This window comes from Alosa sapidissima, chromosome 21 (assembly GCF_018492685.1).
Source record: "Alosa sapidissima isolate fAloSap1 chromosome 21, fAloSap1.pri, whole genome shotgun sequence".
NCBI classification, from domain to species: Eukaryota; Metazoa; Chordata; class Actinopteri; order Clupeiformes; family Clupeidae; genus Alosa; species Alosa sapidissima.
The window spans coordinates 7,316,562-7,344,061 of NC_055977.1; the positions used below are offsets into that span (position 1 = coordinate 7,316,562).

Genomic DNA, 27,500 nt, shown 5'->3' on the forward strand with positions numbered 1-27,500 from the left:
CAGTGCTGGTTTGAATACCCAGTTTGAAGGTATTTCTCATTTAATTGGAATTAACACACACAGATCTCTAAATCACACACTTCACATTGGTTTAAAAAAAGAGCTTCAGCCTATTCAGCTACCTTACAAACTGAAACCTCCCTCTCGTCTGAATAGATTTCAACCTTGAGGAGACTGTGGCTGCTGTGTGCTTTGTGTGTTTTAATTAGTCATACTGGAAGACCCATTCAGACTGCAATCAACTTAAGGTTAAGGTAATTCGGCGATTACAGGTGAAATAACCACTGGTGCAACAAAGTTAAAATAATTTCCATCTTCGTGGCAGCAAGCGACTGGCAACTAGCGAAGAATCGCAGTATATGTGAATGGGATTTGAGAGACACTATTCACTAAATGCCTAAAAGGCTTCTCAAGGCTTTACCTCTTTCTCTCCTGATGGCACTGCCGGAGGTGGCGGATCGTCCTGACGCCGAGACGTCAGCTCAGACGCAACCCACAGGCGCTCTACCCTCGCGCTCACTCGCTCACTTTCTCCCCTGTAGCTAAGAGACAGTCTGCAGTACATTTCCATTAAGTCACTCAGCAAATGCTTTCACCCACTACAAGTCACAGCACCGTGCAATTTAAGGGCACAATTCATCAGTACACTCCGAGGCAGGCAAGCTTCTACTGTGGCTTTTTGTTTAAGGCTCAAGACTATATATTTGGATTTACTTCCTAACACACAAAGAACCTTTCTTCAGAGGGCCCTGTGAAAGAAACCCCTATACATTCTAACAGCTTATTCTAACTGCATGCAAGCGACCAACTCTAGCGTAGCATTGAGTATTCTCTGTCCACACCGAATCTGTTAAACATGCTGTTCTATTGAGTCATATTTCTCGTTCAAAATAGCACAACAAAGGAAACAACAGAAAAAAAAATAGAAACGGTGTGTCTGACAAAAGTTCTGCTCGCTCACATCCCATACAGTTAGGACACAGTGTAAGGAGGTAACTGTCTCCAATAAAGCTCCTTCTAGCCCAGTGTTTCTCAAACTTTTTCAGACCAAGGACCACTTAACCAATAATAAAAAAACTAAAAAAAAAAAAAACTCATGGACCACCTAGCTAAAAAAAGTAGAAGTAGACCTACTTCAACAGTATATTACACAATAAGCCTATTCACTGAACCACCTTGCTTATTGTGTCAGAGGATTCATATGATTTAATTAAACTGGCGTAGCTTATAGGCAGTGTTGCAGAACTGTTTGGATTTACATACACTCATAGTTGGCTCAATATTGCAAACAACTCATCTATATTATATTTTATCACGTCTGCTCACGGACCACTTGGGATAGCTTGCGGACCGCCAGTGGTCCCCGGACCACACTTTGAGAAACACTGATCCAGCCTATTCTAAAATAAACTGTACAGCTTCCTCTTCTAGCTTACACTAGTTCTTCAATGGAACCATCGACGAGCGTGAGTGAGGGTTGTGAACAGCATTGTTTGCCACCGTATGCCCAGGCAGGGGTGGCACCTGTGGCCTCTGCAGTGCCATGGAGCACCAGCTGAGCTCACGCACCAGGCTGACTGTTGTGCCAGCGAGGTGCAGATGTGGCCTTGTGCTGAGTGGATCCGTAGCCTGGAAACGCTTCTTAAGAGGCGCTAAATAATAACTGCTAATTAAGGCAGATTGGGCTAGCGCCTGAGCCACTCAAGAGCTCACAGAAACATTAGCAAACACGACAAGCACTCATGCAACATACATGCTGCACACAGAGAGAGAGAGAGAGAGAGAGAGAGAGAGAGAGAGAGAGAGAGAGAGAGAGAGAGAGAGAGAGAGAGAGAGAGAGAGAGAAAGAAAGAAAGAGAGAGAGAGAGACAGACACAGACAGACAGACAGACAGACAGACAGACAGACAGACAGACAGACAGACAGACAGAGAGAGAGAGAGAGAGAGAGAGAGAGAGAGAGAGAGAGAGAGAGAATGAAGGTGAATCAAGGAAGGGGAATTTTTTCTTGTTGATGCAAAGAATAGGAGAATGCTTGACAGTAAGAGAGAGGAAATGAGAGCAACAGAGGGAGAGAGCATGCAGAGAGAGAGAGAGAGAGAGAGAGAGAGAGAGAGAGAGAGAGAATGAAGGTGAATCAAGGAAGGGGAATTTTTTCTTGTTGATGCAAAGAATAGGAGAATGCTTGACAGTAAGAGAGAGGAAATGAGAGCAACAGAGGGAGAGAGCATGCAGAGAGAGAGAGAGAGAGAGAGAGAGAGAGAGAGAGAGAGAGAGAGAGAGAGAGAGAGAGAGAGAGAGAGAGAGAGAATGAATATGAAGAACAGAGGGAGGGGAAAATGAGGATGTAAAGAACATGAATATGCCGGACAGAAAAGGAAATAGAGACAGAGAGAGAAAGAAAGAATGAAAAGGAGAGAGAGAGAGAGAGAAAGAAAGGAACAGAGTGAAAGAGAGAGAGGGAAACCCCTCCTCCCGAGTGTTTGGTTTCTAGTTTTCACTCCATTATTAATGGATCACAACGACTGATCTCCTAAACTCTCCACCTAATCAGCTCTGCGTCCCTCAGCTGTGGTTGCCCAGATACCACACGAATAAGTCACAGCTGCCGCCGCTGACAAGTACACACAAACATACTCACAACTACTTCAGCAGCACACACACACACATGCACGCAGTCGCACACACATGCAAGCACACACACACACTCACACACACACACACACACACTCACACACACACACACACACACACAAGCACTCACAACAAACACACACACAAGCACTCACAACAAACACGCACACTCACAACACACACACACACACACACACACACACACACACACACACACACACACACACACACACACACGCACTCACAACAAACACGCACACACACACACACACACTTTCCCTGCCTCTTCCTCTTTCCTCTTTCACACTAAACAAATGTCCCACAGAGATGCAAAACATGCAAGAGAGCAGAACCATGGAACAGCTCTCTCCAGCTTTGTAGGAGCCCAACCCTGAGGAGGAGCCCCAGCGAGAGCAGGGGAGAGGTGGCCTTACCTTGACCCCAGCCAGCCTCTCCTGGATCAGGGCAGCTTTGTGCTTCAGGGACGCCTCGCTCTCCGTGGAGCTGATGCAGGAGCGACAGAAAATAATAATTCATTGAGATGTTAGAAAAGGTATTTAGACTGTGTGAGAATGGCTATACTACCGTGCTTTAGTCATTTTATAATGTAGAGTATAATATGAAACACATTTTCACAATTTGCATCTGATAAACAAATGAGAGATCAGTCCTCTACTGACACGCTCATAGATAATGAATCTTTAATCTGAGTCTTTGAATCTAAATCTTTAATTTTAAGGGGCAGCCGTGGCCTAAGTATAGTATATAGTATATATACTCTTTTGATCCCGTGAGGGAAATTTGGTCTCTGCATTTATCTTAATCCGTGAATTAGTGAAACACACAAGGCACACAGTGTACACACAGTGAGGTGAAGCACACACTAATCCCGGCGCAGTGAGCTGCCTGCATCAACAGCGGCGCTCGGGGAACGGTGAGGGGTTAGGTGCCTTGCTCAAGGGCACTTCAGCTATGGACTTGTAACCGGAGGGTTGCCGGTTCGAACTGTGTGCTGTGTGTGTTTCACTAATTCACGGATTGGGATAAATGCAGAGACCAAATTTCTCTCACGGGATCAAAAGAGTATATATACATATACTTATACTTAATCTCAAAACATCTACTGCAAACATTATGCCGTGTTGAGATCACAATGCCATTTTGTTAGAAACTCCCTATTTGTATTGATCCCACTCTGTAGTGGTTTGATGTCCTGCATATTAAGAACTGAACATACCCCTCTTTAAGGATGCTGAGGATGGTCTGCTTGCTGTCCAACTCCTCGCCATTGGTCAGCTCCAGACTCTGACTCCGGTTCCGCAGGAGGTCAGGGGTCATCTGAGATAGAACAGACAAGCTATGTGAGAGCACTCCCATGCTACATGCTACACGCTACACAACCACATCTAAATGCAACTTATGCATTTACACAATCACTATATTTTTTACTCAGTGGTATGAAGCAGGTTGCTTTATAAGTCAGAAAGGTGGTCCCTGTGGCATAATCAATTGAAAATCCCGGATCCAAAATATGGAAGATGCTGAGCTGCAATAAAAGCCTTGAAAGCATAGTTTAAGTACAGTTTCAGTGCAATAATATAATTATTATTATTATTTAATTAGTATAACAGATGTGACATTGTAATATATGGAGATGGAGATAGCATCTCAACTCACTGGCTTTTTTGGAACCACCGGCGGTTTCCTTGGAGGCTGAGAGAAGGGCACTGGTTTGGGGGCAGAGACAGGTGTTGCCTTGGCAACCGTGGCGGACTTGCGGCCCAGGCTACTGTAGGGCGGGTTGGAGGCAAGAAAGGACGAGGAAGAGGAGGAGACAACGGAGGGGCCGTAGGGGTTAAAGGTCGGGGACGGGGACTTCCGGGGGCTGCTGTCTTCGGCCAGGTCTTTCCGAGAGTCCAGGCTACGTGAGCGCCGCCTCTCGTCGAAGCGGAGCCGTGCCCTGGCGCTGGAGCGCCCTCGGGGCTGAGTCTGGCTGGCCGCAAGAGCGGGCGGCGTGGAGGGCGGCTCGGTAGCGGGGCTGTTGAATCTGTTGATGAGTTTGTTGATGGGGGCCAACGACTTGGTGTCAATGGCCTGCACCGGCTCCTCCTCAAAGGTCACGGGGGGAGGCGGCTCTGGGAAGGAATCCCGTTCCTCTCGTCCAATCCCCTTCAGCCCCACCTTCTTAAGCCCGCCATCAGTCAGCCCTTCGAGGCTTTTACTCTCCACCCCATTGGTCATCGCCGGAGGCCGCCGCGGTGCCGCCGCAGCAGGGCGCAGCGGGATCTCCACCGTCCGCTCCTCGGCCTCGCCCTGGCCCACCGCCTGCCCGTCTCCGGGAGGCCGTCTGGACGGGCTCCCGAACCTGCCCACGGGCTCCTCCTCCGGGGAGCTGGGCGTTGCCGTTAGCGACCGGGGGTCCGGCGACGGCCGCGGGCTGGAGAGGCTGGGCAGGCTGGGCAGCAGGGAGCTGCGGCTGGACGACGACCCCCGGTCGCTAACGGCAACACCCGGGGGCACGGGGCTCAGGGCCTGGGGGTGGCTCTTGAGCTGCACACCGTACGAGTCGCCCTTCTCCCCGTCCTTCAGCACCACGTAGGGCTGACCGGAGATGCCCTGCACGCGCACCGCCACGCCGTACCGCGACGAGGGAGGGGTGACGGCCGCGCCTGCCCCCCCTCCTCCACCGACGCCATTGGCCCTGCCACGTTCGCCGTAGCCCCCGCCTGTGTCGTCCAGATCTTTGATGAAGCGGATTTGGACGCCGTAGTCCAGAGGGGGCTTCCTGTCAGCGCTGAGGGAGCTCATGCCTACTTCCTGTGTGCGTGACAAATAGGACACAACAGAGAGAGAGAGAGAGAGAGAGAGAGAGAGAGAGAGAGAGAGAGAGAGAAAGAGAGAGAGAGAGAGGGAGAGAGGGAAGAGAAGAGACATTCAAATGAGGTGGCGTTTGAGTATCAACACTGAGTCACAGTAATAATATAAAAATAAGTCTCAGGGTTATTTTCACAAGGCAACATTATGCTCGCTAGAGGAAAAACAACTCAAAGAATGGAGTTTATATACTATACCAGTATTGGGTTAATGTGTTATCAAATTCAGAGCTTTATCTTGGTTTCCCTCTGTGTTATATAAAGAATAAAGAATAGCAAGCATTGCATCCCTCTCTTTCTGACTGATAAAGATAAAAAACACATTAGGTGGTTAGGTCTGAGCCACTTCACAAGTATTTATCAATCTATAAATATCTAAGTATCTAAATGATTTTACTTATCTTAATGAGCTTTAGTTTTATTGCTACTTTATTGTGTTATTGTTTAATTGTTGTTTTATTGTCTTCTTCATTAAGAATTGACTTGCTGCTCATGGGTTATGGACCACTAAATGAACTGCCTTTTTCTGAAAATCTTGTCCATGCTCTTTTCTTTACACGAGTGCACACTCCCTCTCTCTCTCCCTACACACACACGCACACACTTGAGTTGGAGAGTGTTTTGCATGTGTCCTTCACTGCTGGCTGACCCAAGTCCTTTATGACTCACTAAGCCATTCATTCATTCCATCCTTTTTATTGCGCTCTCTCTCTCTCTCTTTATCTTTCTTTCTTACTACCATATCTACTTGTATTTCCTAACAGACAAAAACAAATCATTGTCAAAATGTCCCCCAAACCATCACCTCTGCAGTGAAAAATTATGCTCTTAAAGGAACATGATGGAAGATTTGATATCTATGGCCGTAGGGATCAATAATCAATGCTATTTAGCGCTTTGATGGTATATCCAGTTAGTCAAAAACCTACTAGAAGAGTCAGAGTGTATCCTGATCCTACCCCATCAACGTAACATAGTGCAATATCAAGTGCTCTGGGCGCACACTGGTAGTGTCACTGTAGCATCATTAGTTTGAAGCTGTTATTTTAAGGTGAAAGAATGTTATCATGTTGCTTTAATCTTAATCACTTATGTGGGCCTAGCAATTCATTGATCTGAACACAGAACAGCGGAACACCGAACAGCGGAACACCGAACAGCGGAATGGCACTACAAACAAAAATAGCACTCTGGTTGTCTTGGTTCATCCCACATTTAGTGAAAACCACAAACATTGCAATATAATCCCTTCAGCTAACAGCTATGGGCGTCTGTAGCTTATATTATATTCCTGCAGTTTATCTGCTCGGTCCAAGCCTCTTCCAGAGAGATGCCAGAAGGTCTGGATCAGAACGTAGCCTTTGAAGCCTCTGTCCATGTTTAGGCACACCTTAATGCTTAGGTAGATCACAAGAAAAAATTGCATTCTTCCATGTGTTTGGGAACTTCTCTGGCTCCGGCAGACCTGAGTTGAATCAGTTTGAGGTCTGTGCCCTTCACTTGCATATAGCAGTGTGCCAGTCTAATGCATGCAACGCAGTACATGAGAAAAAGGCCTCTTATGGCTTGGGGCTCTTTGTGGAACTGCAGTTGTAGTAGTAGTCATGCGTCTCGACTTCAAAATTGGCCCTGGGATTTGCTGTGTTATTGGAAAGAGTTATGGAACTTGTGCCTAGCATGCAATTCCCCAGAGGACAAATCAAGTTTCCCACTTAAAGGGACACCAGGCAAGCCTGATGCTTTTTCTCTACGAAACTCCCCCTCGCTCGGTCTGAAGCTTTTTTCCTTTTCTTTGCATCTTCCGTCAAGGGTTTTCGCTGCTTCTTCGCCGGCTCTGCCATTATACACACGTTTGCAACAATCGCTAGCGTTTCTTTAGCCTGCCTCTGCTGTGGATGCAGGATGTAAACTGATCCTGCTTCGGTCGGCGGGTACGATACACTGAACTTGCAAGCGGGATATTCTTCCTACAGGCAGTAGGGGCGGGCGAGAGAGTCTTCATTCGCCCTGTAATGAGTCATTTAACCATATACCGATTTACGAAGATTAACACGAAAACGTTGCCTGGTGTCCTTTTAACTGGCACGGTGTTTAGGTTGAAATCTATGCAATCTCAAACCTATACGAGTCTGAGTGTGACCCATTTCCCCTGGCCATCAAAACAAATGTTTCATTTATGTGCATGTGTGTGTCCACAACTGAGCCATTGTGTCAGCAGGTGTGGCAGCTTTTGTGTGTTGTGTTGCACAACGCTAGCTTCTGGTCATTCTGCATTGTTCCCTTCAGCCTTCATTCAATGCCAAGTTTCACTCACTCTCTCTCTCTCTCTCTCTCTCTCTCTCATCAATCCTCATTACACTGTCATTTGCAGTCATGTTCCTTTATTACACAGGACTAAGCAGTAGACTGTAGAGGATTATTACTATGACATGACAGCAATACAGTGGAAAATGTATCGGGTAATATCGAAAAGTGAGTCCACATCTGAGCTTTCCCCATCTTCGATTTCTGCCTCAACCTCACTGACCTCTTTTGCGTCTCTCTTTCCCAATGCCTCTCCCTCTCTCTCTGCACCCAGCCCTCTCCTTTTCTCTGTCGGTGGCTGCATTCCTGCGCAGGTAGCCCATGGTTTCGGGGCCTGCAAGGTCAGTCATCCGTGTGAAGGGCTGTTTGCTCAGCTGCATTGGCCGCCGATCAATAACTCACCCGCCCGATTAATCAATACCCCATGCAAGGGCAGGGCTTGGGGCAGGTGGGGCAGGACAGGGCAGTGGTGGGCTATGAGAATGATAAGAGGGTAGGTGGGAGGGGGGGGCGGTAAAAGTTGGCCGATGGGTTACACTGTAACAGCCGGTGCCTTGGTCCGGCAGAGTGGCTCTTTAGCCTCTCAAAGTCAGCCTTTGTCTCGGCCAGCGTTCCCGGCATTCCCGGCATTCCACGCATGCATTCTGTAGCGTACGGTGGAGTGGCGCGGGGCCCAGGAGTAGATTAGGGAAGACAGGGGGGACGTGTCTGGAATGGGGACCAAGACCACGGGGCTCCTGAGGGATGGGGTGGTGCTGGGGTGGTGGTGGTGGTGTAAGGGGGGGGGGGGGGGGTCTGAAGCAGGGTACTGGACAGAGAGGGACCCACAGACGGGCCTAGGAGAGAGAGTGAGATATGGATTGGTATGTGGGAGAAATATGTAGACATGTAAAGCTGGGAGAGGTACCAGTAAGGCTGCACTATTTGGGGAAAATATTTCATTACGATTTTTCAGACAGATATTGCGATTGCGATTTGTGAATGTCAATCAAATTGATTCAGTTCAATATTCCAAATGTCTCTAAGTTGTGCTGCTGCCGCTGCTGATAACTAAGCGAGTCTGGTGCGTGGGAGGCACAGCACTTCTGATTGACTGTGAAGCTCACCAATCAGAAGTGGCACAGTCAAGGAGGATGACATTATTAAGTCATTAATTTGACAAGATTAACTGAGCATGATTATTTGTAGCTTTTGCGATTAGATAATTGCGTTGGTTCATATTGTGACTGGCGACTGCGATGCGATAATTGTTCAGCCTTAGGGAGAAGGCCAGAGACAACGGAAAAGATAGAGAGAGGATGGATGGATAGATAGAGGCTGGATGGCAATGCTATTTTATGTGCCACCAGTTTGATAGGAGGAAATAGAAGGAGATGTTTTCCTGATGGAGACGTTGCACAGCCCTTATGAGGCATTACAAAACAAAATAGATGACGCGGATGCCATGTGGAAAGTACTCATATTGGAGACTCTAAAATGATAAACACTAACTCAAACGACTAAACCTCGCCACGGCCCATCCCACTCAAACATACAGGTAGTCACATCCTCATTCCGTATGGCACTTTTGAAGTAATCAAATAGTGATATATATGGCACAGACCAACCTCTAATGATTTCTTTTGATAGAGTTAGAAGAAGAACACATTCAACAATTCTGTCCTCAGGCAAAAGAAGACCCAGCAGGGTCGAAACGTTGCCTTTGTACATTAAATATGGGAGTCTAAAGCAGTGTTGATGACATTATATATTTTTTTCCTTGAATGGGTTTTTTTTTCCTGCACCTGCTAGAAGGTGGGATGTGCACACAATAACTTTTTGTTGAAATACTCTAGTGTAGCCTCTAGACAAAAGTAGATTGATGACTTAAAAAGCTACACGAGAATTACATTATTTTAAGGAACGCCTCTTATTGTAAACAGACTGTGCTACTAGATGGTGCCCTTTCAGTGCAGAAAACAAGTCTCCGATATAGTCTAAAAGGCAGAGTGCACTGGGAAAGGGCAAGGCTAGCTAGGTTCAATTGGAGATGACCGAATGACAGCAACACTAGATTGCTGATTATCTTCCATCATCCAAGCATTAAAAATAGGTACTTGTCTTACACTTAAAGTCATGCAAGAGAGAATACCTAAAGACAGAACAGGACTGTGCCATATCATCTATCATTTACTGTGATACCTCTTCCTCATGATAAAAAAAAAATGGGGAAGGCAAAATGGCAAGACAGAGGTGCCTATAGAGTGTGCATCCTTACAGGAAGGTAAAGTTATTCATTAATGACATCAAAATTCCCCATTTCAGATATTTTTGTCATTAATTCCTGTATTTATCAACAGAGTGGCCTACAACTGCTCAGACAACTGTCCTTCATGAAACTGCAGACTCGTGTTCGGTTGCAGAACCCTTTCAAGCTTTGCAGCCGTATGAAACTGGTCTAACAGAGAGAGTCTGCGCTGTTTAGAAAACACACAGTGGCATAATCCCCAGCTCCATACACTCATGCTTTGTCATCACAAGGAGGAATGTCACCCTGCTGGAGTATCCTCTCTCTCTCTCTCTCTCTCTCATTTCATCATTTTTACAAATTCCTTCCATCTCTATTTCCAGGCCTCCCGACAGCTAGCCTATTTATGTTACCACAATATCTTTGCACATAGAGGGCCATTATGATACAGCAATATCTTCGCACATAGAGGGCCATAGTGGGAGCAAACTGGGTCCTGCTTACGCTTGTTTTGTCAGCCAAGACACATTGCTGTTTACACATGTATTCAAGGTGTGCTACAGCCAGAGACATTGCTGACCGCTTGTGTTTTGACTCCGCTACTGCCAACATCACATTCATTAGAACTTCCATCGTCTGTGATGCATCAGAACGCGTAGCGTTTACATTACAAATTATATGTGGTCTAAATGAGTCTCAGACCACCTTGGCAAGTGGTTTAAGTGATCGGATCACAGATGTGTCTTGGTGAATGTTTACACTTATTGTTAGAACTTACCACTTTTAGATTAGATTAGATTTAACTTTATTGTCATTGTGCAGAGTACAAGTACAGAGACAACGAAATGCAGTTTGTGATCGGATCACCCAGTACTATTTTCAAAACAAATGTAAAACAAAGTCTAGAAGTCTCTGTGTTTGGTTGAAGCATGCATGTTTGATTTTTCACAACTCGGGTGCTGTTCTCTGTAATCATTGTATAAGTGAAGGTATTTTCTCGATATGCTTTCCTGAAGCTTAAATGAACAATTGATATGCACCAATATTCCTTCTATCTGACTGGGCTACCTCCCTCTCAAACTTGGTTCGGTCAACTTGGTAGAGCTTATTTTAGTTCAAAACAACAATTGAAGGGGGGTGGGGGTGGCTGTGGAGAGCTAGAGTCATGAATGGGCAACCTTACTGCTGTCTTTGTCACCTGGACCCATTAGTGCTCAGCCTACGACTAGCCTGGTTCATTAAAGCATTAGCAACCACTCACTAGAGAACATAATGCGTAGTTAAACAACAACTACACGTGGGCGGCCACCTGACTAAGGAGCTTTGCTGATCGCTAATAGTCCCTCCAGAACACAGGAAACAAGAAAACTTTCCCAGTGGTACAGAGAGAAACATTGACTACAATTAAGCCTCACACACTTCATTATATAAGCGGAGGCAGAACACTAAAGCAAATATAATGTATTTTCATGTGAATTAAGAAATATTCAAAGGCAATTAAACCCCCATTATCTATCTGGTTTAACTGATATAACTTAAGATGGGCAAATCTTTGACTTGGTTGTGATATCACATACAAGTCATGTCAGCTCAGTTTTTCTATGCAGTGCAGTCGACTAAGGTCCAGGGGTCAAAAAAGAGCATTCCAACTCAAATCAATGGACCATCCTTGCCATCCTTGATGCCACTTATATCATCTGGCAGAGGTCAGGTCAGGTTGACCTCAGAAGAGTAACAAAACATATGCCTTGTATTTTCCTTCATGAAAAAATAGCCTACAGCTGCAAGATCTTTTGATAATTAAGCAGTTCAGTCGTCCAGCAAATTAAATCTCAAACTAAGGAGTGAAAGTGGCCCTTGAGGCAAGGTAGCAACTGTGCTATTGTGTCAGTAGGCCTAAATGACAAAAGCATTTCCAAGGGTGCTTGTCAGGTGACACATGGCTAAATCCACAATTATAACCTGGAGCCTGAGTACACCTTACCTCCAAAAAGTGTACTTGAGGGGTCACTTCTTTCCAGCAGCAGGGCCAAAAAAGATAGACCAACAATTGTGAGAGATGGATGGACCCACGTCCAAGTTTATAGGCCTACTCAGTGAATATGAAGATCTATTTTGCAACAGATTAACCTCCAAGTTTCACTCGGCGTCTTGAGAATTGGTTGCGTCACACCCACCCACCCGGTCGGTCAGTATCGGTCTAGAAGCGAAACTACCGTTGTTTGCATGAGAGCTCCGGTCAGCACAGAAACAGAGGCAGGGGGAACTACAAAGCGAATGATAACCAAGCAATGGGATTATCTTTCTAATGCCACTTAGAGAGCAAGTACAAGGGGCAATTAATGTCCCCTAAAAGCCTCTCATGTGGAACTCTAGCGGAATATAGCCTCTGCGTTTAACGTTTGAAGATCTCTCAGTATTGGCTTCAGCAAGGCATTCTTTTATCTACCATGCAATATCCATTTTAGTAGCCTTTACGGTATTGTCGCATCATTTGCAGAGCTGCTGTTACAATGAGCTATAGGGCGCACTGCCACACTGAACAGCTAAACGAGCTAACAGATAACTTCAGGCTATACAAGTTTGTTCTAAAGAAATACCACAGCCTTGATAAAGACAGGCTGAAAATTATTTTGTAGCTTCTGTTCACAGTAACGTTACTACCATAAGGAAATGCTGGTCTCCGACGAGACAGCGACGAGAAACTACAAAGCAACAGGTGCTCTCCCCCCTGCTCGCCGCAATCATAATGCACTCGTAAGCTAAAGAAATGCAGACAATTCAATTACATACATTTCTCCCAATAAATAGCTACCTAGGCTAATGAAAGCCAAAGAACATGCGGCGGTGGTCAAGTCGACACAAAGCATACAAGTTGTTAAGTAAACATTGCTGTTCCAAGCACACTAACGTTAACTTACCTGTGAGATTACCAGTAAATTCCGACGGCAAAAGTCGCCACTCGGAGGTATAGAAGGTCTTTTTAATGTCCTTAATGTCGCAATAATATACTCCCAATAATTACGAAATTAGAAGTACGATTAGTTTACCTCCAATATTGACAGCAAGGAAAATTCCCTATGGACAACCTGTTGCCTTTGCGTCAGATAACCATCAGCCCGCCCCACAGGCTTACTGATTGGTCAAGACATAGTTGCAGGCTGCGCGAGCAACTCCCCGTGCAGCTGATTATTGGATAGCTATTGATGTCAATCCAATATGAATATTGCCTTTTAGAAAAATACACGCTAGAACATTCAAAATCAAGATAATGTTGCAAATTGTAGCACGTAAAATACCAAACCTGTCTATTGAAAGCCAAGAGACCTGTGATGGATGATAGAACACATTCACCTGTAATATCTACACTCAGGATAATAAAATTCACATTTCTGTTGCTACACATATATGGAAGCCCGTTTCTGCCATTTGGGAAAAACGGCCTCAAACTAAGTCAACATTGAGAAGTCTCAATGTAAAGATAAATGTACGTTTTGTAGGCTATTTACATTTGTATCTCAGAATTGTGACCTAGTTTGTGGCTGTTTCTTTCCAAAGTGAAAAAAAAAAAAAACGGGTCTCCATAGAAATAGGCTATTACCAGCTTACTTATAGGCCTAGGCTACAGGAAATGTAACTGGTTCATAGACTTCTTACTTCTCAACCAGTGCAACCCTTCTACTTTATACCAAACATGACACAAATACTTCAGCAAATGTGACTGTCCCTTATTATTAGTTAAATAAAAAAAATGTCGTTCAGAGTGTGGATTCCTTACCAAGGAAACCGATTGCATGATACGCCCCTAAATCTCACCCGACTCTGTTCACTACTTACTGTGCAAATGAGAAAATTAAAATGAGATTTGACAGCTAAGACTAAAATGATAACATGCTGTGCACCATTAAAATTACATCAATAGCACTGAAATATGCCAGCCAATCATACCTGTCAATCAAAACATCTTAACCTCAAATTACATTTAATATCAATTAACTGATATGTTCTATTTATTGTGCCAGGTAACTAATGTACAGCAGAGCTGTCCACTGACATAAATATTTCAATTTAATTTTTACACATCTTTATATTTTACACATGGCTGGGGATCAGAAAATCAGAAAATGCTGATTGAAACAGATGCCTTCACAATACGCAATGTTAAGACACATAGGATTTTCCCTTTCCAGCAAAATATCTTGGCACTTGTAGAGCTAATACTACCACTGGATCCTATTACATTTCCCGGGTCTCCAACAGGTAACTTGCAAGCTGCCAGTAGTTCCCCACCAGTTTTTGAATAGCTCTCCAAACAGAGAACACACAGAGAAGGTAAAGGAGTTGAAAGGAACACATAGGAAGCTTATTCAAGCTTATTCTGTTTTGGGTGGAGATCAGCTATGTGAATGCATGCTACTACGGCTAATATAGCCATTAGTAGCTCTTCGCCATGTTCACTTTGTCAAAGTAAAGGGAAAAAGGTTGGAGACCGACCCCTACCATATTTAATACACTTTTTTTTGTTGTTGTTTAAAAAGGCAAACACATAAAAAGGACAAAGTCATACAAAATCAAAATTCGCTTTACTTCTGAGCACATTACAGTACCATCCCTCTTCCCACCCCGCATGTAACTGCACCTCCAAACCACCAGAGGTCGCCAGAGAAGAGCACATAGAACAGCACAGATATCAGTACCAAAAAAGAACAGCTAAGAGAAAGGCAACTTGGACAGAAATGTTAAAAAAATAACGTATATTAAAAAAAAAAAAAATACAAACATCTTGCGCAGTGACAGTAAGATGAGTTTGGAGAATTCTTTTTTTTTTTTCATCCAGTTATTTGGTCTACTTCAAGGCCCTGCTCAAAGCAAAGGCCCAAAATGAAAACAAAAGAAAAACAAACCAACAAAAAAAAGAAAACACAAGTTACTGCATTGGTTCACATGCAAGCCAAAGACTATACACATATGACATGATATGACTGATTTCACTACATGCTACACCGATCCCCATTGTTAGTCTGCCAGCTCAGCTTTTCTCGCTGCCAGAGAAAACATGTCTGAAGGTGGAGCTTTTAAAATGAAAAACAAAACAAAAACAAAACAAAAGAAAACAATCCATTGTGACTGCAGGAGCCTTGGAACATTTGCCTTTGCAGTTCAAAGTTCAGTTCAACTATGTTCCTTAGTGGACAGAGGGAAGTCTGTTGGTGAGTTAATAGTCGAGTATCTACAGATTGGTTGCTTCTGCATTATGCTGTTTCACAGGAGGCGTGCAAGGTGGGCTACAACTGGGAGAGAGATTGCTGAGAGGGAGGCCGGAACCTTGGTAGAGAAAGGAGTGAGAGAGGAGGGGAAGAATGACAGTGTGACACAGCCTTGCCTGGTGGTCTGGTCTGGGCTGGTGAGTTTGTAGAGCGTGTGAGGTAGCGCGTTGATGTCAGTGCTGCACCAGAGGACACGACAGCTCCGGTGTGCTTTTGATTTGTATAATTTACAGACAATGTGTTTGGACTTGCCAATGAAACGGTAAATTATGTTTGTTTGTTTTTTTTTTCTTTAAAAAGAGACACCCAAAGTGCTTATTTACAGAATGAGAAGAAACAACATTAGTGAGAATCAGGCGTAGAGCGTTCCAAAATAAAGGCCAAAGACAGAAAATCGCTGCTGAAAGTCCATTTCTTCCTTACCTCTCCCTCTCCTCACGCACCCCAACCATCACATCTTCCTCTTTCATCCCAGAATGCCACCGCACCACACACACAAACAAACCTCTCTCTCTCTCAGCCCTCGTTAGCCGCCACCAGCTGGCCCATCCCCTGTCGTACGTACACTGCCTGGATCTCCTTGCTCTTGAGGCAGAAGTCGCAGGCCCAGATGGCGGCGTCCTCGCGGTTCAGGAGCCCGTACGCCGGCTCCGTCAGGCCCGTGCAGTCGCGGTGGAACCAGCGCTTGCACGACGCCTCGCACAAGATGGCCTCCTGGTCGTCGTGCACCTCGGACAGGCAAAAGCCGCAGGGGCAAACCGACCCCCCGCCCATTTTCGGGGGGCCCCCGCCGGGACCGGAAGAGGGGGGCGCGGGACCAGGGGGCAGGGGTGACTGGGTGGTGGGAGTCGGGGTGGAATTGGACGGGGGGTTGGGGTTGTTGCCAGGCGTGTTGCCACCACCGTTGTTGGGCAAGTTGTTAGGGGTGGAGTTGGGCGGTTGGTTAGCCATGGGGGCAGAACCCGGGCCACTGTTCTGTTGATTGTACGGCGTGGGACCAGGGGCGGAGTTGGGGGGCGTCGTCTGCGGCGGCTGCTGGGAAGAGTTGTTGGAGGACGGGCCACCGGTGGAGTTCGGCGGCGGATGCTGATTGGACGGCGGCTGCTGAGGGCCATTCAGAGGGCCAGTGGGAGAGGAGTTGGGGTTGGGAGGGGGTGGGACGGAAGAGGGCTGGCCGGGGGTGTTTGGGTTGGGATGCTGGACGTCGGGGTGACCGGGGAATCCTCCCCCAGGCTGGGGGGGGCCGGAGGATGGGGAAGGCCCAGGGGTGTTGTTGTTGGTCGGGGGGCCGGAGGGGTTTAGGTTAGGGGGCTGCTGCTGGGGTGGGCCTGGTTGGGGGCCACCAGGGCCAAAGTTCTTCCCTTCGTCGTTGCCTGGAGGACTGGGGCCTGGGTAGGGGCCTTCCTGGTTCGGTGGAAACTGTCCTTGTGGGGGTAACCCCGGATGACCCCCAACCATGTTTCCTCCTCCAGGGCCCCCCATGCCTCCCATCATGTTCATCCCGCCTGGCATGCCGCCCATGGGGTTCATAGGCCCGTGGGGTGGCCCCCGGGGACCCCCTCCACCTGGTAAAGGAGGGCTGTTGAAGGGGTGGACGCCCTGGCCATGCTGAGGCTGCTGCGGAGGCATCCCGAAGCGCGGATGTGGGGGTCCCCCGCCCCCTGGTCCACCCATCCCGCCAGGGGACAACATGGGATTGAATCCTTGACTAGGATGCATGGGCGGGCTAAAGTTGGGAGGCATGTTGAACTGCGACGGCCCGCCAGGGGGGAAGCCACCTCCACCACCGCCGCCTCCTCCACCTCCTGGAAACCCTGGCATCCCAAAACCACCTAGGTGGTGCGGCCCGGCGTTGGGTGGAGGTGGACCGAACGGCGGCCTGCGTCCAGGCGGACCTCCTCCAGGCCCGCCAGGGCCCCCCATGAAGCCCATGGGGCCCCCCATTCGGCCGGGACCCCCATAGCCCCCGCCGGCCCCACTCGCCCCCGGGCTGGACAGGAAGGCAGCACCACCGGGGCGGGACGGGGCTCCGAAGTCGTCATCGAACGGGTTGGAGGCCACCAGGTGGTCGACCATGGGGGTGGGCGGGGGCGCGAACTCGGAGAGGTGCGAAACCGCCGGCCCCTGCTGGGTGAAGGGGAAAACAGGAAACAGAAAAAGTGAGAACATGAACTATGAACTATGAACTGCATTCGCATGAACTGATATGCAGGAAAAGTTTACTTAACAATGAATGTTGGTAGGTGTACAAAAAAGACTGAACGATAACGCAACAGGCAATCCTCGCATTACCTGTGCATTGGATTTTTTTCTCTTTTTCTCCGGGCTCTTCAGCATCTGTGAACCTTCAGACAGAGGGAAGAGAAAGGATCGGAAATGAGTGTAGGTAGATTATGAGACAGGCATCTTTTCCCCATCGACACTGATCTTGGATGGAAAGCTGCCGTCTTCTGTGTTACTGGTGATAGAAAGACCTTGAGGGACAACCAAGTCGTGTTGAAGCCCACTGACCACCACTACCATACCATGCCAACATGCCATCAAACACTCCAATTGGTGATCTGTGTCTTTATGTGTGACACCTAGCCACAACTTTACAATATTAGGCTAAATTCTGCTGATTAATGACACAGCTTAAAACAGGAGTGTCTAAATATTTGACTACTTCATAGATACCAGGTCATGCCCGGACTGCACGACCAAATGAAATGATGGTGCCAGTCAAAACTTTGCTTGGTACCATAGGGAAGCTCAGTAGAAACAGCTGAGTTTGTGTTAGTAACCTGGAAACCCATTTTCGCAAACCTCCAGGCATAATTAGCAGAAATAGTCCTATCTTCAGTTCTAATTACATTGCATGTATGAACCGAACTGATTCTGGTCGCTACCGCAAACGCAGCCAGGTGAGGCGGGTTGAGGACACCTGGACGGATGGGTGACGAGCAGGCACAGAACGGAGAGCGGACACAGCACAAGCAGGTAGACAACGCAGACAGGTAACGCTAGCTTGACATAAACCCAGAGACAGTTCCCTTGAAAACAGACAACCGGACAGTCAGATAGCGAGTGGACAGGGAGATGAAAATCTGCAGCAAGAATGGAGATTCCGCAAGGACACGGAGATGGACTGACGGACGTGTGCCTACCTTTGCCTCGTTTTCCTTGACTTTGTCCCGCCAGTAGTCTCCCCGATTCGGCAGCCATTAATATGACTGTCGGTGCGGTGCCATGTCACCGTTCATATAGAGAAAAAGTGTAAAATTGTCGAGCACGTCTTTAATGGGTCCAAACACTACTCCGGTGATCTTAACAAAGAACCAGAGGATTAGCTTACGTTACCAGCTCCAAGCTACTCCATGAATTCAGTTAACATGGCAGCTACATAACGTTAGCTATTCCTCATTATATCTATCACGGGAACTATTTCTCCATCTAACAACCAGAAAAACGAACTCCAAGCCAAGACGTCAGACAACGCAATGGATAAAAAAAAAGCAACGAGTACAATGGTTTTGGGTGAAAACGACTGCCAAATAGCTAGTTAGTTGGTTAGTTAGCAAAGCGTCGAACACTCCCCCTCTTTAGAAAATATGATCACTTACAGATGTGTGTAAGATAGCTAGGCTAACATGCAAGCTGGTATGACCATGTAGCCTAACGTTACCCTCGTAAACTCTGCTTGCTAGACATCTGTCTATGATCAAACTAGAATCACAATCATTGAAAACAAGAATCCAGTGTAGAGGATGCATGTAGTAGCAGAGTCGGGATAATCCCGATCTTCGTTTATAGATGATACGACGGTGAAATTACCAGTTTAATTCAATGATGTTTTTCAGCTAGCTAGCTAGTAATTTAGCACAAGATAGCTGACCAGTTAGCTAGCTAGCTAGCCGTCTTACATTGCTAGCAGTCATCTTACTATATTGCTCTTGTTTGTGTCCGCTACGAAGAACCTTCCCCCTGTATTACTGCATACATATCACTCTTGTTCTCCGTAATTAATATCAAATAAACTTACAATTATATTTTATCCCCAAACACGAAATTGGCCATGTTAATTACGGCCTACGGACGCCGCTGGACAAAGACGGACAGGCAGGAGAGACGCGCAACCGGGATTATTACAATCAGTGAAATACGTGGGGTTGGTGGTTGAACTTTTTAGTTTGAAATGGGCTCTATTACAATATATTGGGTTTTTGCATTTTACATAATAATTTAAACCTCGTAAACAAATCATTAGTAACATGATAAGTAGTTACATGTAAGTTTCAATACGTTTTGCTGAAATTCTTTGACATAGTTCTCCCTCTAATGTTAAGGAAGTGGGCTAGTTCAGACTAGACCACTCGTTCAGACTAGGCCATATTTTCGTAGGGGTGTGTGGATGCACCAGAGCACTAGGTCGAATAACGGACATTACAACAATGAATTGACTTTATTGATTATTATAACAGTTGATCAATATTGTGAGTGGTTTGAAGCTAATACTTTATTGGAAATGTCTCTGTATGTTACCCAAGGCGTCCACTTGAATTGCGTTATGGGATACATAGTAATCTCTCCAACAAGCTGTGCTCACTAAGGAAAACTGCAATGATCTGAAGATACGATAACGTATTTACAACAAGAGATCCTGATACAAAAATAGCAGGACTCTTTTGTATGCAGAAATGTTTTTGTGAAATGTGATTAGGCTAATGGATCATTTTAGGAAAGCAAATCAGAGATCATTTAATTTTTAAGTTGGGATGTTCCCGTTGGTAAGGGGCACGTTATTAAAACTGACAGACGTAAACAGCCTACTTTTTGCATTTTATTTTTTACAGTTCTAAATGTAGGCCCACAAATAAACTTTGATAAGGTCTGCTTTGACATTTTGATTTCTATTTGTGATAAACAAGAGGAGTGTGCATCAATACATGCAACAACAAAAAAAAAAAAATGTGAATGGGCCACTCAAATACATTATTAGATCGGCCTAACTACATGTCAGAAGGCAGCTGAATTTGAGAGATGTCTTTGAGTGGGCTAATTGAATATGACTTAGGTCTTGAGCTCCCAATACCACTAATATACAACCAATGCCACTCAGTGTCATTCTATATTTGGATAGCGCTATGTAGGCTAAACTACATGTGGATAATGGCTAATTTGGCCTAAGAAATAAAACGGTGTCTTGCACATCTTGGAATATTTGTTGAAAATGTATCTTATTTTAGATGGCCATTAGCAAGTAAAAAAACACAGTGCCACAAGGGTGTATGGTGTATCTTCAAATGAGCTGCATGTCATATTCACAGATACAATAGGCTACATACGTAAGTCCTGCGCGTCTCCACCCCCTGCACCTCGTACTCTCGGCATACTCGTTTCTCACCTCAATTGCATTCACTGCTAGAACGAGGATCACCAAGATCTCCTTAAACAAACTCACTTATGGAATTAGTATTTTAGAAGACAATTAAGCCAGATGTTATGGGATAACATTTTAAGAAGAAAGGCGGTGACGAACTGAACAGGGATATGTATTTACCTTTATGTTCTGACTTTGAACAAGAACATGTTAATGTGAAGTTCGTAGGCCTATAGGTTTATTATTTTGTTTTGAGAACACCACAAACAGTAGAGTAATTGTTGCAAAAGTTTCAATTACCGATAAATGCTTACTAAACAAGACAATTTGACTCACAAGTTTTCAGAATAAGAAGGGACCATTTACGTGCGTAACGGTGTGTATGGCGCTTGGAGAGGCATACGTTCCCTCTCCAATCTCACCGCAAAGATTTGCAATGGCGAGGTGGTTTAAAGAGTTTCCCATCAACTTCAGAAATGGAACAGATAAAATCCGTTCTGTCTCGGAGTCGGACTGTCCGAACCGTGACAAGCCTGCGGGAACCTTGGGCATGGGTACCGCTCCGAGGGGGAGTCCGCGCAAAGGCTCCGGCGGTGGCAGAAGCGGCGGGGTGAGCTGCCTTCTGTCAGGAAGAAATCGGAAAAACTCTAACAACGAACCTTGTCACAGTGTGATTAAGGATGAGAAGGTTTGGGACAGTCTGCTCTCTGGAAAAAGTAGGAAAAATTCGAAATCAGTGGCTGTATCTGAGGAGCATAATCGGACACTGAAGAATTGTATCTCGGCAAGTTCTTACATCACCCGACTCATCAAAGTGGAGAAACAAGATAAGATACAAAATCCCAGCAGTGCATGTACTCCTCCGATCGAAGAACAGAATAAGGGCACGATGGTTGGCAAACCCGAGACGGTGAGAACCCATGGTCACTCATATAGCCTAGTTATGCATGTAAACATGTTTTAAAAGATAGTACCGTAGTATTCATTTACATGGTGTAGAGAGAGTGATAACTGTTTTGTTTTTTGTTGTTTTTAACTATTAAGATGTCGTGAACCTATTTTCACCCACTTGTTTGCCACAGATGCAACCTCATCTCTAATGTACCATTAATAGCTTTGGCAGAAGGAGCCAAATCTAAAGAAAGCTCTGGTCAATGTGAAAGTTGATCATGCATCAATCTGAGCCAACCCCCAAACTTGTCTTTGTGTCTCCTGCCCTTCTTTGTATTCTCTTGTCTATGCCTGTCTATCTTCCTGCCTGCCTACCTACATGTCTATCTTCCTGCCTGCCTACCTACATGTCTATCTCCCTGCCTGTCTGTCTGCCTACATGTCTATCTCCCTGCCTGTCTGCCTACCTACATGTCTATCTCCCTGCCTGTCTGTCTGCCTACATGTCTATCTCCCTGCCTGTCTGTCTGTCTACATGTCTATCTCCCTGCCTGTCTGTCTGCCTACATGTCTATCTCCCTGCCTGTCTGTCTGTCTACATGTCTATCTCCCTGCCTGTCTGTCTGCCTACATGTCTGTCTCCCTTTCCACCTTTCTCACTTCCTATGTCAATCTCTCTCTCCTTTCATCCAGCATTGTTCTGCACTCTGAATGCAAAGCTAATGCATGATTAGATGTAACCCCCCCCCCCCCCCCACACACACACACACACACACACACACACACACACACACACACACACGCACACACACACACACTCTGTTCCTTGATATCCTCACACTCACCTTAACCCCCGCCCCATACACACACCCCTACTGTGAGACCTATCATCCTGTCAAAGGAGCATGTCATCTGACATGCAGGTGCTAAAGCTCTGGTCCCCTCTGGCAGCGCTTTGAAAGTTCAAAAAGGGAGACAGGAGCTAGCGGAAGAGAAAGAACAGATGTAACAGGATGGTGTGAGAAAGAAGGGAGCTATAAGAAAGGAAAGAATCACTGAAGGGTGAGGGGAGGGGGTAGCTTTATGTTTCCAACCGTTGATCCTTTTTCCCCCTCTGCTCCATGAATCCTACGTCCGGTTGCTTTTGTTCCTTTGTGAGGTCGAGAGAGGGAATCTCTCCAGGGTTTTTGGGACTGGGGACAAGGCACTGAAATAGCAGATGTCACCTTTTCTCTAATGTGACCTACAAAATTCTGTTTTTGTGTTTCTTGGGTGTAAAGAACATCAAAGAATTACTCAGAAAAAAAAAAACAGAACTGGAATAATGACCTTCAACAAATTGATACTTAGTAGAATTATTCTGCGTATTCTGGCAATGACTGATTTTTTAAGCGACTGCTTAATTTATGTGTGTGTGTGTGTTTGTGTGCGTGCGTGCGTATGCGTGTGCGTGTGTGTTGGTGTGTGTGTGTGTGTCCGTGTGTGTGTGTGTGTGTGTCCGTGCGCGTGTGTGTGTGTGTGTGTACACACATGAGTTTTTTATGTTTAGACCTACAGTTCTATGTGACATTTGTGACACCACTCATTTCCAAAAGTTAATGGTTTTCCTGATATTACTACTAGTTGGTCGTAGAAATGAGAAGGAGAAATTGATGCTCAGTCGAGCTAACAAGCAAACAAACGAACGAACACAGAAATTGTACAAAAAGCAGAGATGTGTACCGGCATATCAAAGAGATTTCATGCTGGTTGTGGTACTCTGGCCTCTGTAACAGATGGATTCCCACTGATAGGCTATGAGGCAGTGCAACACCAGTCTTATCTAAATTGAGTTAGCACAAGCACAGGTCAGATAACCCTTTTTGTTCTAAAACAAGAGACAGCCGTAAAAAAGAGAGACGCCTGCAAACAGCCCATCAGGAGTGCACACACACACACACACACACACACACACACACACACACACACACACACACACACACTGCCCCAGAGTTATCTGAGGCTCAGGCTGATGTAGACAGCCTTTATGACCGTGTCTGTAAAGGTTTGAAAAAGATTTGCGTCTGATCGAAACCAGAACAATGCAGGGAGGAGTGCAGATGTCCTGCTGAAGGATACCATTTCACAAGATGAATGACATGCTGTGACTTACTGAATGAGCGGCTGATAAAGTGTTCCTCTTTTGAATTCTTGATGAGGATGAGGAAGCTGCAAGTGTTTGTCCATCTGTAATATTTCTTGCTGTCCAGAATCAATGAAAAAGTACAGTGTTTTATTTCCTGTGTTGATATACGCATATAATTTTGAGATGTTCATGGGTAAATATTGATGATGGCATATCCGCTGTCTAATTATCCACAGGAGACCATCCGGTAAATATTTATGCAAAGCGACACCAGGCCTGGGGGTTAGGGCGCGATGGAGGGTGTCTCGTGTACGGCCGAATAGCCGCCAGTTATGTAATACACTCTGGCTCTGTGAGACAGGGGCTTTTCCACAGGCTGACCTCACCCGTCCTGAATATTTTTAAGCTCTGAACTCATCACATCACGTGCAGACAGGACATATAACGAGGGACATTTATTTATTTAACCTAATAAATTATTTTAATCTCCACAGGTTTACAGGTTTATCTAATAAACATGTCACATGATGACGTCGTTTTCGCAGGATCACATTTTTAAAAATCATAGAATCAATAGAAACTTTATTGATTTCATGTGATATGATATCATTCACTCAATTGCTGATAACATTTTGCCCTATCAATTAGTGGGTTCATAAATAAGTTATCAAATACTTACACACATAAAACTGCACTTACAGACACTGCACTTTTTCCTCCTCAATTTCCTCACAATCTATTTATTTAATTCTTCTAATTATTTTTCTTTATCCTTATGAATAGACACCTCTGCACATGAAAGTTGAGCAGCTAAATGCCATTTCACTATATGTTTTACGACAGTATCTATGTACAGTATGTGACAAATAAAAATAAATAAAAATTCTTGAATCCTTGAATAATTGTTCAAATTTGATGCAGGTTATTATCAGGGAGGATTATGCGGATCCGTTCGATGCCCAGAAGAGCCGTGAGCAGAACGTGTCACCAGGGCGGGGAGAGAACGATGGCTACATGGAACCGTATGATGCCCAACAGCTCATCACAGGTAACCGCAGAAACAGATGCGTATACTGTACACATTCGCTTACACGTTTAACTGCTTCTGATATGGAACACAAGTGCTGATTTCATAGGAAAACTTGTGCATGTCACCCCCAAAAATTAGGATATTCTAACTTGCATGAAATAATAAACCACCTTTGTGCCACTTAATCAGCTTTGCTATTGTCTTCTTGTTGACGTTTCTTTTCACCACATTTCTTGCTCACTCAAAGTTGGCTAATGTTACCCTCATCCACCTTCATCATTCAGACCATTCTATACATCAGGGCTTTCACCACCTGCCACCCAGTCATACACACCCACCCTACACCTCCTCTCAAGCCATTAGTTGAGTATGGTGTACGTGCATCGAGGCACCTACACGGCTGACATTTGTTTTGTGTGGCTACCGATTAGCGAGCATGCACATTAACCCTCTCCTGAATGCTGCTGCACCCCAAAGGGTTGCCATAGAGACCATGCTGTTCTGGGACAATGGGTGCAGTTTCCTGTCTCTACTTCCTGTTTCCTGTCTCTGTTTCCTGGTCCTATTCTTTGGAAGTCAGGTTGCCCTGTAATGACACCCCCCCCCTTTTTTGTCAGATGGCCCTGACGTGGCCACCCCATTTGTCAAAAAAAGGGCCTGCCCTCTTTTCCCCAAAAAATTTCCCGGGGTTTCGGAGTTCATTCACCTGGTCGTACACTCTGCTGACCCCTCATTCTATTGCTACGTTGTCCTATAGGACCATTCCCCTTGGGCCGGGACACATGCTCTATATAATGTGAAAGTATTACAATTTGATCTATGGAAAAATGGGACAATATATGAGGAAGTGCATTTTAGATTTACTACCCAATGGGATATCCTTAATTACAAACTAACAATGGCTGTGCACTATGATGGAGATTGAAAGCTATTAGTGCCACCAAGGGAATAGAAGATTAAAGCACAGGGCTGTATGGGCATCAGTGTGTGTGTGTGTTTGTGTGTGTGTGTGTGTGTGTGTGTGTGTGTGTGTGTGTGTGTGTGTGTGTATGTCTGTGTGCTCACTCATTGAGTCATTCACTTTGGCTGTGGTTCTTTTCGTAGAGATCCGGCGCAGAGGGTCCAAGGACCTGCTGAAGATGTCCACCGTCCTGGAGGGCGGCGAAGGCCTGCGGGACGACCCGAGGTCCTCTCATCTTCTGCAGATATATGATGACCCGTACGAGGGAGCCACAGAGACGACTGTGAGCCGTCCAGAGTCCGACCCGCGTTCCCCAGCGGAGTATGAGCTGCCCTGGGAGTGGAGGAGGGAACAGATCCTGAAGGCGCTGTCAGGTACCACAGAACCGGGCCGGAACTATGTCTGTCAGGCACTACAGAACCTGGCTGGAACTATGTCAGTTAGGTACCACAGAACCTGGCTGGAATTATAGACTTGTTTAATGTCCATCAAACTTTACATAAAATGGAAATTTGTCTTTGACAGTGGCATAAAAACACACAAAACACACACACACATCACAATATCTCTAATATATCTTTTCATGAATTTTACAGAGAATTGAAAACCGATGGAGTCCCTGTGATGGCAATTGTTTTTGGACAAAATAGAGGGTAGCAACTAAGCCAATAGGGGAATTGTAAATATCGGCCTTCTGATTGGTCAGACACAGCCTTGTAATCAAACTCAAAGGTAAACTGGGCCACATAACTACTGACTCTGAAGTGGGTCTGGCCTGTGATCTTGTCACAATGACATTGTCATTGATATTAACTTTTTTTTACTGTTATCACTATAGTTGATCACTATAGTTCCTGATGTGAATGGCCCTTAACATTATGAGAAATACAGTCCTGCAGTGCTGGATATGCAAGATCAAGGGAAGGGAAGTTTACTCACAGATCCGCTCTGTACTCGTTGGGCAGTGTGCATTAAAAAATAGTTTTTACATAAAAAAAAAACCTCTTCCTTTAGTCACTCACAGTAACAATAGCTCAACAACGCTAACATCAAGTGGCATTCAGAGCTCTTGGGGTCATTTTTCAATACATGGACTAAAGCCTAGTCCGGAACTAAAAGTGAACGTGGAAAATTCCACTGGAAATTGTTTTGTAAATGTAAAATGTAAACCAGGTTTTTCTAGGCCATGTATACTTGTGTATACAAGGAATTTGGTCTCTGCATTTATCCCATCCGTGAATTAGTGAACACACAGAGCACACAGTGAGGTGAAGACACACTAGGGTTACCCGGAGCAGTGAGCTGCCTTGCTACAGCGGCACTCAGGGAGCAGTGAGCTGCCTTGCTACAGCGGCGCTCAGGGAGCAGTTAGGTGCCTTGCTACAGCGGCGCTCAGGGAGCAGTTAGGTGCCTTGCTCAAGCCGGCAACCCTTCGGTACCAAGCCTGAAGCCCTAACCAGTAGGCCATGACTGCCCTCGTTTTAGTCTAGGACAAGGCTTAATCCAATATGGGATTGTGGGATATCTGGAATGGATTGCGGGATATATTTGGTTAATTACGTACTCTTCGGTTAATGACAGTCTCTCATCCTCTTTCAGTTCCATTTGATGACGCCGCTGATCGCCTGGACCACCCAACCCCAGGCAGAGAGGAGGCAGCAGCCCCACATCTCTCCTGGCCCCAGATGCATCCCCTGCAGCGGTGGAGCTGGAGCCAGAGGGGCCCCAGGACCTCTCCACCACCCAGCCAGGCAGCCCCCAGACCCCCACCACCTAGCCAGGTGGTCCCCAGACCCACACCACCCAGCCAGGCGGTCCCCAGATCCCCAC

General features: G+C 45.7%; 3 protein-coding genes across 10 annotated transcripts in view; 1 reads left to right on the forward strand and 2 right to left on the reverse strand.

Annotated features, from left to right (window-relative positions):
• cgnb (cingulin b) overlaps positions 1-13,158 on the reverse strand; it is a 28,099-nt gene extending 14,941 nt beyond the window's left edge. The window contains 4 exon segments of the mRNA XM_042076670.1: positions 3,068-3,137; positions 3,871-3,971; positions 4,311-5,450; positions 12,959-13,158. Coding sequence (XP_041932604.1) covers positions 3,068-3,137; positions 3,871-3,971; positions 4,311-5,441 — 1,302 coding nt within the window. The 5' untranslated portion in view covers positions 5,442-5,450; positions 12,959-13,158.
• Positions 13,159-14,601: 1,443 nt separating this feature from the next.
• On the reverse strand, positions 14,602-19,431 carry pygo2 (pygopus homolog 2 (Drosophila)). 8 transcript variants are annotated; one of them, XM_042076686.1, is made up of 4 exons: positions 19,326-19,431; positions 18,451-18,609; positions 17,597-17,649; positions 14,602-17,431 (listed from the first exon to the last, which is right to left on the reverse strand). In XM_042076686.1, exons 2-4 carry the CDS (start codon positions 18,506-18,508, stop codon positions 15,821-15,823), a joined length of 1,722 nt encoding a protein of 573 aa, XP_041932620.1. In that variant the 5' UTR covers positions 18,509-18,609; positions 19,326-19,431; the 3' UTR covers positions 14,602-15,820. The 8 variants fall into 8 exon arrangements, with proteins under 8 accessions (XP_041932620.1, XP_041932621.1, XP_041932619.1 ...); XM_042076687.1 differs by having other exon boundaries at positions 18,451-18,516; positions 19,227-19,426; XM_042076685.1 differs by having other exon boundaries at positions 19,227-19,426.
• A 1,166-nt stretch (positions 19,432-20,597) lies between these two features.
• LOC121695648 (SH2 domain-containing adapter protein E-like) overlaps positions 20,598-27,500 on the forward strand; it is an 8,426-nt gene continuing 1,523 nt past the window's right edge. The window contains exons 1-4 of the mRNA XM_042076693.1: positions 20,598-21,573; positions 24,601-24,727; positions 25,814-26,044; positions 27,270-27,500. The exon at positions 27,270-27,500 is cut by the window's right edge and continues 88 nt beyond it. Coding sequence (XP_041932627.1) covers positions 21,046-21,573; positions 24,601-24,727; positions 25,814-26,044; positions 27,270-27,500 — 1,117 coding nt within the window. The 5' untranslated portion in view covers positions 20,598-21,045. The remainder of the gene's footprint in view (positions 21,574-24,600; positions 24,728-25,813; positions 26,045-27,269) is intronic.

Bases quoted from the DNA above. Each gene is read 5' to 3' on its own strand.
- pygo2 (XM_042076686.1), bottom strand. From the start codon at position 18,508: ATGGCTGCCGAATCGGGGAGACTACTGGCGGGACAAAGTCAAGGAAAA. The intron at 17,650-18,450 runs GTAGGCACACGT...CTCTGTCTGAAG, and splicing joins TCAAGGAAAACGAGGCAAAG to GTTCACAGATGCTGAAGAGC. The intron at 17,432-17,596 runs GTAATGCGAGGA...CCCTTCACCCAG, and splicing joins GAAAAAAATCCAATGCACAG to CAGGGGCCGGCGGTTTCGCA.